The sequence below is a fragment of the Tarenaya hassleriana genome, unplaced genomic scaffold (assembly GCF_000463585.1).
Source record: "Tarenaya hassleriana unplaced genomic scaffold, ASM46358v1 Cleome1, whole genome shotgun sequence".
In the NCBI taxonomy this organism is placed as follows: Eukaryota; Viridiplantae; Streptophyta; class Magnoliopsida; order Brassicales; family Cleomaceae; genus Tarenaya; species Tarenaya hassleriana.
In genome coordinates, this window is record NW_010960187.1 from 1,575,945 (window position 1) to 1,586,433 (window position 10,489).

Genomic DNA, 10,489 nt, shown 5'->3' on the forward strand with positions numbered 1-10,489 from the left:
AAAATCCGGTCGGTCCAAACCCAAAATTTTCGGACCGAGTGCAGGTTTGGACCGGGTTGGGCCGGTCCGATTGACATATAGAATCTATTTTCGCCGGGTTATATATGGAGTTAGTGTAGATCCATAATCCTGAAGAAAATATTTCATCAAACAAAATATTCAGATTTTGGATCGAGGAATCGTTTTTTCCGTGTCAAGGATGAGATTCAAATCACAGAATCTGCATAACAGGGCGTCAGTTTTACATACCCGTAAAAGAAAAACCACGAATTTGGGTACCCACGAAATCGAAGAACCCTAAAAGCGCCAAAATTCCCAAATCGAATCGACAAACCCTAAATCCACGAACCTGGTCTTGCCGGAAGCTGACGGAGAAGCCAAGACGAAGAGGCAACGCCGGCGAAGCAGATTCCGTCGTGTTGCGGTCGAAGGTGGCGATTGAGCCGGTCCATCGAATTTCAGGTTTCAATTGTTCGGTTAACATGGTTTTAAAAAGATTATAAATTTTCGATTTTTATATAATTTGGTTGATTTTTGTGTTAAAAAAATTATTTTTAAAAATTTTCGTTTTTCGATTACGATTCGATTTTTAAAAAATTATAATCGGATCACGTGTGAGGAAGGAGCTCGGATTGGTCTGCTAGATGGATAATGTCGAAGAACGACGTGAGGGATTTTGGGTTAGTGGAGAGAGACACGTTTGGGTTTTTAATTGATCGGTTTGCAAATTAAACCGATTTCGGTTTTTTATTTCCGTAATTAATCCTGAAATAATTGAGTGACGTGGTCATAGGGTGACGGTATCGTTAGCGTAACGATGCGTCAGCGTCACGTCACGTTTTTTTGAACTGGTAACCATCTTCCCTGTATGGAAATTTGATAAGATCTTATGTTATAAATAGGTATAAAATTGATATATTATCAAAGGCAAAGGCGCTCAGGTTTTTTCAGAGCAGTTTTTGTCTCGCGTTGAATTTGCTTAAAAGCGCGGGGAAACGGAAGGAAACCCTTGAAATTTAGAGAGGATTTTTGCCAAATAGTGGCAGATATTCCCGCTAGGGTTTCTTGAGGGTTATTTGATTCCGATTTCAATGGTGGCAGAGGACGGGCCGGTTGCTGCGGAGGAGGGCTTGATGGCCGAAAAAGGGGTGCCGGAAGGGAACTATGGTGATGATGGAAACGCGCCTTCGGGAAGGATTCGGAGGACATGTGCCGGGAAAGTCAACTTCGCTGCGTTGTTTATGCTAGAAGGTGAAGACATCGACGACGAAGGTAGAAGGAAGCGAAAGGGTCAGAAGCGCAGGTCAAGGAAAACGAAATCGCCGATGGAAGGGGGCGACGAGAAAAGGGGTGGTATTGAAGGTGAAGACGTCATTGTTATTGCAGAAGCTGCGAAAGAGGGAGGTGGGATTGAGAATGGTCAAGAGAAGCTGGATGATGCTGTTAAGGAGAATACGAAGAAGCAGAGGGTCGAAGAGGATGGGGACTCTTTAAGGAATGTTGATCAGAAGGTTTATCCTCTTCGTGGTTCCAAAGCTGAGGAGGATAAGGGAAAAGAGCGCATTAAGATCAATAGACACGACAAGCAGGTTCGTGGTTCTGTCAAATTCCTCGTTTTCTTTGATTACGTGGTACACTGATATGCGTTTGTTTTGGGCATATAGTATGTTGCTGAAGTATCATTGAATTGCCATCAATGTCAAAGGAGCGATAGAAAAGAGGTTGTCCGCTGCCAGAAGTGTAAGGTGAAGCGGTATTGCTATGCATGCTTAACGGCTTGGTACACTTTCTCTGCTTAATTTAATGGTTGGACATTTTGTTTCTTGATAATGGCTTGCTCATACCCGTTGGTGGTTTCGAAAGTTGTATTTTTGAGATTTTGGGGCCTTTCAGTTGGTTGTTTCTTATTGAAAAAATGTCATTCTGATGTGCTTTGAAAGAAATCAAACCTTGGGCTTTTAGGCCATGATTACATAAATCAATTCTTCTTGGCAATTTGTGAAGGCACCATCCTGTATTACTATTAAATATCAAGTTCAGATTTAGTTGCTCAAATGTGCTTGACGAAATGAAGATTCTGATCAGACCAACACAGATGTTATATCTTATGGGTTCTTGTTCAACTTCCATTATGGTGATATGACGGTGAATTCTTTTCCCTGAACTATTTTCTGCTTGTTTTCCATGACACAGGTATCCCCATTCATCACATGAAGATATTGCTAAAGCATGCCCTTTCTGTTGTAATAATTGCAATTGCAAAGCATGCTTGCGTCTAGATATTAACATTAAAGTATGTTTCTTTGTATTTAGCAAATTTTGATTTATCTTTGGTGTCCCTGATATGAGCTTCTCAGCATAACAGCTTTTACAACTCTGTAGGGGCTTAAGTCTGACATTGAGGTTAGTAAGGATGAGAAGATTCAGTATTCTAAGTACATTATACTGAAGCTTCTTCCATACCTGAAGGAGATAAATGAAGGACAGGTTGCAGAGATGGAAACTGAGGCTAAGATATCAGGTAGTTCTCTTGATTTTGATTATGCAGATAAGAGTTCAGAGTTATTCTCGTTCTTTAATAAATTTCGTTCGTTAATAATAATAACTGTGTTTGTTGTATTTTCACATTCTTTCAGTCGAGTTCTTTATTTTAGTTTTCATAAGTTTTCTTTCAAGTTGGTTTCTGAAGTTTACATTAAAAGAAGACATTCCCATTATGAATGTAGCCTTACTCTGTCAGAGTCCATTCCGTTAGAAACTTGTGATCTTGCCAACATGCAAGCTTTGGAAGTCCAAATCATTGCCCTTCAAAGTTAGCTAACCAGCAAAATTTTTAGATACAAACATATTGATAGTAAATATGCATGGTCATGATTTTAGTGAGTAGACCGGCATTCGTTCCTGAATGAAAAGTGGATTTCCTCAAAGTTAGAACTTAGAAGCTAACTCAAGGAGTAAACACAGGTTTCTAATACTGGTTTAATTCTCACAGGGTTGAAGTTTGCAGAGGTGAAACCTGAAACAGCAGATTGTTTGCCAAATGAAAGAATCTACTGGTAAGCTGCCCTGGCATTTTGTCAGAAATTGATTTGCATGTTTTGATGTCATTATATTGTTAGTAATAGTAACTCGTGTCAACCTTTCACTTTTGACACCTTTTGGTCTTCCAGCGACAGTTGCAGAACTTCTATCTTTGATTTACATAGGAGTTGCTTGAACTGTTCATCTGATCTCTGCTTGACCTGTTGCCGGGAGATCCGTGATGGAAAGCTTCAGGCAGGCTTGGAAGAGATGGCGTGGAATTATGTTAATCGAGGTTTAGGTTATCTACATGGAGACATGGAAAAGACAGATAAATCTGGTGAAAAGATTGAGATGGCAAACAGCAAAGACGGTGTGAAGCACCCATCTGGGTGGAAAGCGAACACAGATGGAAGCATCTCATGTCATTGTGGTGCTAGTGTTTTAAAGTTAAAATGCATATTTGCTGATGGTTGGGTTTCTGAATTGCTCAATGGGGCAGAAAAAATTGCTGAAACTAGCAAACATTTGGATTCACCTATGTCTTCTATGGAACGATGTCCTTGTTTCAACTCTGAAGGTCATATTGAATCAGACAACTCAAACATGTTAAAGGCTGCTGCTCGAGAAGTTTCAGATGATAATTATCTATATTGTCCAAGTGCAACTGATGTCCACCATGATGATTTGAGACATTTTCAGCTTCACTGGGTAAAAGGTGAACCAGTGGTTGTTAGAAATGTGCTTGATACTACTTCTGGATTAAGCTGGGAACCGGAGGTCATGTGGCGTGCCTTCCGTCAGATAAAAAACATCAAGCATGATGTACTTTTAGATGTTACAGCTGTTGACTGTCTTGACTGGTGTGAGGTCAGTGTTGTTTCCTATATTTTTGTGCTTTATCCATATCTGGTTGATGTTGCTTATTCTTTTAAAAATGAATTGCAATGAAACATTGACTGAATTCTGTTCCTGTTCTTTTGGTTCAAGTTATTATAGATGTTTTGACATCCGTTCGGCTGGTTTCAGGTATAGTAATTTAGAGGGTCATTTTTGCTTTCTACTGGCAGTCTGGCAGTGGTTTCAGTTGTCCTCTCGCTGAGCCTTTATGCCCTAAATTACTGTGGACTTGAGCGAAGACCATTATGCTCTTTGTTTCCCCTTTTACTAGTGTATGTTTGTTATTCGCTAATAAGATTCTGTTGCATGTATTAAATTTCTCTACAATAGATGTCAATTGTTCTATTTTGGAATTAGTGTAGAGATTAAAAAAAAACGTGCTTATTAGTTTTAGAGAGAAAAGGCAGGGAAAGAATATTGGGATGTACAAAGGGTTATGGAAACTTTTGGATTGTTGATTTCTATACATGTTTCTGTTTATGTAATACCTGAAAAAACTATTGAGTTCCCTTTATAATGGCATATTTCATTTATGGCTCTTAGTGACTTCTAATGGATGCAGGGATCAATTAACGTACGTGAATTCTTTAATGGTTACAAAGTGGGACGTTATAACTTCAGGAATTGGCCACAAGTCCTGAAACTGAAGGACTGGCCTACGTCTAGTTCCTTCCATCAAACCTTGCCACGTCATGGTGAGGAGTTCTTGTGCTGTCTGCCGTTTAAACAATACACTCACCCTGATAAGGGACCTTTAAATCTCGCTGTCAAACTGCCAAAAATTTGCTTGAAGCCAGACATGGGGCCAAAGACATACATTGCGTATGGATTTCCTCAAGAACTTGGCCGTGGCGATTCTGTAACCAAGCTCCACTGCGACATGTCTGATGCGGTTAGTTACTTTTTTTTAAATCTTTTCTATGACTTGTCTTTCTCTTTTTAATGTGCGTTTCCCTGATCAACCTTAGCACATAATTTCCATTCGTTTCAAATTGATAAACGACTCAAGAAAATGTTACCCTGAAGTACTTATCAGAAAACTGTCAGCCTTAGTTGTTCTCTCTCAAAATGACGTACACTTTCTAGTAAAAAGCTATAGTGTGAAGTTAAGAACATGGATTATGCTTGAATTTTGTAGTAGTCTACCCACTCGAGGTAGAGAATGACTAGGGAATGTATCTAGAACTAAGCCTAGACATAAAAGGAATCTCATGGGTCTTGCTAATTGAATGAGGTGAGGGCAATACAAAAAATTTGTGGGAAGCAACTAGTGTCTTGATGCTAGGCTTATGTACCCACCATCAAGATGTGTGTGTTTATTAAATCTTGAGATTTCTCTGAGAAATTTCTAGAAGAGGACGAGTCTTGAGTCTTGACACACTAATGGTAACTTGACGTCCATTGGCTTGCTAAAGATTGAGATTAATTTAGAGGCTCGGGATAGTTTATATAAATCCTGCTTGGCCTATTAAAGCTTGGCACCTTTAGGATTTAATATCGATGGGTTGTGAGTTGCTTCTTGACTTTTATATTCTTGATGAGAAACATTGTAAAATGATAGATGTCTGCCTTTGCTGTGATTTAGGCTCTGAATGGCTTATGAATGAGTAATATGTCGGTTTCTATGAAACCTCAAACAAAACATATGATATGCTTTCCGGCCATGAAACAAAAATTAACAAAAAATACATTCGTTCAACTTACAGATACAACAAACTCAGACAAACTTACAGACTTACAACAACATATTCTATTTGATTTCTCTGATTTTGAAACCAACAGTGGTATCAGAGCGATTTGAGGTTTTAAAAGGTATGTGGGGAATAGTTTGAGATTTTATTGGAACGAAGAATCAGAGAGAGATGGTTGTGTTTCTTCGAGACTGGTCAAGAAGGAACTCATAAGAGAAATTCCTGGCTACTGAAGGCGATGATTCGGGTAGCACCGAAGATCAAAGTATTTTGCAGAGAGACAAAGTGGCCAGCAAGGGGGAGTTGGCCGAGGGATCAATGACAAAGCCATCCTCTTGAGAGGAATTGATGAGAATAACAATGAAGATCCAAAGAAAGAGATCTGAAAAAATCCGGCCCTGCCTTGGCGGTGATGCTGTCTCTGTTACCATAGGCGCCAGACAAGAATCGTCATACGGAACGATTGAGATGCCTCAGAGGATGGTGATGTTGTGGTACGTGACAGTGAAAGCAGAATTTCACGGTTTCATATTGTTCTGAGATGGATTTTTAAGCCATGAAGGGAAATGAACCGCAAAATATGTGCCGGAAACCGTGTAAATTTTAAGAGCAATGAGATGACCAACAAGCTTGCTTCATTTTTTGTATGGAAAAGGAAATTCAAAGGATATTTTGGGAAAAGAGATCTTCTTTGAGGATTCTTTCGACAAGGATTGTATAGATGGGGATCTGGTTGTAAACAGAGTAAGTAAAATTTAGGATCCCACGGAATGAAGCGGCATTATATCAAAAATACCCTTAAAATGCTACTTCTACTTCAACACCTACCCTTGTGACCATGTGACCAATGTGACCGAAATATAGTGTGGTCACATATTGATCTCATTGTTCATAACGTTAAATTTATGATGTTTTAATCAAATGATTAGTAAGATATACAAGGTATAAACATAATGAATTAGTGTGATCACCATAAATTTAACGTTATAATCGATAAAAATCAAAATGTGACCATACTATATTTCGGTCACATTGGTCACATGTGACCAGGGTAGGTCTTGAAGTAGAAATAGCATTTTAAGGGTATTTTTGATAATGCCCCGAATGAAGCTCAAGTGAGAAGGAGCAGAGGAACCGGAATTCCGAGTTAAGTGAGTGTTTATGGAGGAGGAGTTTGTCATGCTCCATGAAGGAAGAGGTGTTGTAGTGTAAGTTCGGGGGGTTGAAGTCTTAGGAAAAGAAGCTGAAAAAGGAAGATTGTTGTAAGTTGTATGGGTTGTGCCTCGATCAGGTAGAACTAAAACAATTGTATACTCGAGAAGAGGCAGTTGTGCACTCGAGAAGGGCAAATGTGTACTCAAGAAGGAGTAGTTAAGCACTCGAGAAAGAAGTTGTGAAGACAATTATAGTAAGGAACATCGAGGATAAAAAACAATGTCAAAAGATCCAAGCCATGATGCAAATGCCAATCGTGGAATGGATCTTTGTGAAAATGAGTTTGTGTCAAGTTCCGGGGGTAGAAAGGATCATGTCCCAGAATTTGGTTTACTAGCGTCCGCAAATTTGTTGAAGGATTGAAGGAGATGCTTTGGAAGTCTGTAAAATGTGATAAACCATGATCCATGGAGGATTGTTTGCTGTGTGACTCAAGGTTTAATGACGTTTTGTTCTACATTGTTACAAAGTTTGATGCAGTTTCGTAGCAGTTCAATGACGATTATTTGTGGAAGTTTAACTCTGTTTTTAGTCGGTTACTAAGTTTGTTCTATAAGAGCAAGTGTCCATGGCTGAAGTTATTGCCGATTTGTTTTCTGCAATCCTACTTGGTTTCGAGTAAGAGAAAATCGAGTAGTTTGTATGTACTGTAAGTGTGCATGTAAGTTGAATGAATGAAAGTTTACTCTCCGTTTCAAGTTCGTAAAACAGGGGAGAGTATAAGTGATCTGATCTTGCATTTCGGTGTTTTTGATTTCATTCTTATGAGAGATTTAGAGAATCCAACATCATATGATATCAGCAATATCGATTTTCTTGTGTGAGCTCCTTGGGCAAAGTTGCTTTTATGTGAACATTGTGGGTGTTTTCTAGACAAAGTTTGGAAATTCAAACTAGAAGAAGGTAGTTTGCTTGTACGTCATGGATGATGACTGCATGGGTACCTAGGTTCACTATTTTGTTTTGGTTCAAGCAAATGTTTTAGTGCATTCTTGACTTTGGCATTCTTGATTATGAATGTCTTTAGAACTTGTGAAAGCATAGATGTTTGCCTTTATTGTGAGTAACCTGGGTTTTAAATAGCGCGCTTGAGATGCATCTAGGTGCTAGAGGTGTCGGGCAAGCTGATCGACGCCTCTAGACCTAGGGTGATGTGAAGTTTATAAGGTGGCCCCGGGTTACTGGCCCTAGGGTTACCTCTAGGCATGAGGTTGTGCACCTCCTAGATGCGAGTGCCAACACAATGAAGTTTTTAAGATCGAATTCGAATCAGTAAATCCCTTTATAAAAGCTCTTAAAGGGAGATGACACAGGTGAAGGTGAAGCTGACTAAAGAAGCAAAAAAGATGAAAAACCCTAAGGGTCTTGGTTTTTACTTTTTACCCATAAATGGATTTTAATGGGTTCAAATTTCTTTGGGTTGTTATGGGCTGCAAGTTTTTATGCAGTTTGTAGAAAACTTTCAAATAAATACATGAACTTTCTTCTCCTATATAACAACTGTTTGAACATCTATATAAACATATGATCTTCCAATAGTAGTAGTGATGTTAAAATGTATTCGATTTTCACTAAGGGTTTTAAAATATAAATTTGTAAGCCTAAAATTTTAGGGTACTCATATCGATTTTCGCTCAATTCTCTGCAGTATGTGCCTAGGCTTCTTGGTGCATTTCTATGAGGATGCCTTTATGTGAACATTCTGGGCGTTTACCAGACAAAGTTTGAAAAGAAAAGCCATAAAGAGGCCGTTTCCTTTTATATGACATGGATGGTAAGTGCATGAGTACCCATATTCACTGCTGTTTTTTTTTGTTTTGTTTCAGGTGAATGTTTTGACGCACACTTGCGAAGTTACCATCAAAGAGGAAAATCTTGAGAAAATAGAAAAACTGAAACAAAAACATGCTGAACAAGATCAGAAAGAACTTGTCTCTTTGAAAGCCAACATCGACGAATTTCTTGAGAAGAACGGTCAAGAAGTTGAAAAGCTCGAATCTGAAGGAGGTGCTCTTTGGGATATTTTCCGGAGAGAAGATGTTCCAAAGTTGGAGAAATACCTCGAGAAACATTACAGAGAGTTCAGACATATCCATTGTTGCCCTTTGCCTCAGGTATCCTCTTTGCCTCCATTGTTTCTGTAACTTCGCATTTCTTTTCGTCTTTTACTGATTCATTCGGTTCTTCTAGGTTGTTCACCCAATTCATGACCAGACTTTCTATTTGACGTGGGAGCATAAGAGGAAGCTCAAAGAAGAATACGGTATGTTAAACTTATGTTCCTCCTATGTTCTACTTTTTAACCTCAGTTTGTCTTAGGCATTATTTGTAGACGTTTCTTGTTTATTGTGCAGGCATTGAACCATGGACATTTGTTCAGAAGCTTGGAGATGCTGTTTTGATTCCGGCTGGTTGCCCCCATCAAGTGAGAAATCTGAAGGTAAACTTTCTGAAACACAAGGATGTCAAATTGTGCTAGTTGGTGTTGTTGGTCTGTGTCTGGTGATTTGGTGGAACATTATCCATTTGACTTCTTAAGTAGTAGACATGAGAAACAGAATCAAAGCCCGACTACTCTTTCTTTGCTTGGTCATATAAGCAATCGGGTATTAGTTTCTTGGAAGCTTTTCATCTCTGGTTTTTGGCGATTCATGTGTTTCTCTGTTTGGTTATCTTCTACCTCTTGCAGTCATGCACAAAGGTGGCAGTCGACTTTGTCTCACCCGAAAACGTAGGCGAATGTTTCCGTTTGACAAAGGAGTTTCGCTTACTTCCACCAAACCACCCCACCAAAGAGGACAAGTTAGAGGTGCTTTATTTTCTTCACCGTTACTGGTGTTGTTGGAGTAAATGCTGTTTCCTTATCTATGCCTCCTTGTGTTTTCTTCAACAGGTGAAGAAAATGGTCATCCACGCAGTCAACCAGGCTCTTAAAGACTTGTATCTAAATTCAGAGGAGTGAGTTGCAGTTTCTCCCATTAGCAAATACTCTTATGGGGTTCTATTTCATGTTATATAACTTGCCAATTCTCCGAAAGGCTTAGGTCTACGTTTGAAGAAAGCAAACATAATGTTTTAGCACAAGTGATTAGGAAAGGATTCAGCAATACATGTATCTGTCTAGTGCTGAGTTATTTGAGATTGTCACGTTATAAGCAATGGCTTTTTCGGTCTGGTTCAGGGATGACCAAGCCAAAGAGGAGAAGAAAGCTAATGGGAAAACAAGAGCGGGGAAACGTGGACGCGGCAAGTGCAAGAGGCGTGGCTCTTGATGAATAATGAAGGACTATCCTCTTTTTTTGTGTGTGTGTGGTATAGGGAGAATATGCACGCCTTCCATAAGCCTCCTCTCTCCATAACCATACTGAATTAGCTGCAGGTTTTTGTTTAGAAAACAAAGCAATGGAGCAAAGATTTCTTAACTTATTGAGAGGTGTATTCGTTTGTTTTTAGCACCTAGAAGGTAAGAAAGATGCATTCTACTGAAAGAGAATCTTCTTGGGCTGATCTCTTCATTTCATTGCCTTTTTTTTTCCTCTTTAATATTTGTTTCTTGTTTTTCTATATTCCTATTTACATGGGGGTCATCTTTTTTTTTTTTTTTTTTTTTTTTTTATTGTTATAATGGGGGTCCTTTTTTTTTTTTTTTTTTAGGGGGTTTT

General features: G+C 38.9%; 1 protein-coding gene across 3 annotated transcripts; it reads left to right on the forward strand.

Annotated features, from left to right (window-relative positions):
• The first annotated feature begins 132 nt into the window (after positions 1-132).
• On the forward strand, positions 133-10,370 carry LOC104802301 (lysine-specific demethylase JMJ25). 3 transcript variants are annotated; one of them, XM_010525957.1, is made up of 14 exons: positions 133-462; positions 1,102-1,589; positions 1,665-1,780; positions 2,194-2,293; positions 2,383-2,521; positions 2,993-3,056; positions 3,171-3,891; positions 4,484-4,813; positions 8,654-8,941; positions 9,018-9,090; positions 9,182-9,267; positions 9,517-9,636; positions 9,721-9,785; positions 10,009-10,370. In XM_010525957.1, exons 2-14 carry the CDS (start codon positions 1,134-1,136, stop codon positions 10,097-10,099), a joined length of 2,649 nt encoding a protein of 882 aa, XP_010524259.1. In that variant the 5' UTR covers positions 133-462; positions 1,102-1,133; the 3' UTR covers positions 10,100-10,370. The 3 variants fall into 3 exon arrangements, 2 of the variants coding, with proteins under 2 accessions (XP_010524259.1, XP_010524176.1); XM_010525874.2 differs by lacking the exon at positions 133-462 and having other exon boundaries at positions 935-1,589; XR_770047.2 differs by lacking the exons at positions 133-462; positions 9,721-9,785; positions 10,009-10,370 and having other exon boundaries at positions 933-1,589; positions 9,160-9,267; positions 9,517-9,530.
• Positions 10,371-10,489: the final 119 nt, after the last annotated feature.

What these genes read in the sequence shown, in the direction of transcription:
- LOC104802301 (XM_010525874.2), top strand. Translation starts at nt 1,092, where the DNA reads ATGGTGGCAGAGGACGGGCCGGTTGCTGCGGAGGAGGGCTTGATGGCC. An exon ending in ACTGTCTTGACTGGTGTGAG is followed by an intron (nt 3,892 to 4,483) that starts GTCAGTGTTGTT and finishes TAATGGATGCAG; the next exon opens with GGATCAATTAACGTACGTGA. An exon ending in TTGTATCTAAATTCAGAGGA is followed by an intron (nt 9,786 to 10,008) that starts GTGAGTTGCAGT and finishes GGTCTGGTTCAG; the next exon opens with GGATGACCAAGCCAAAGAGG.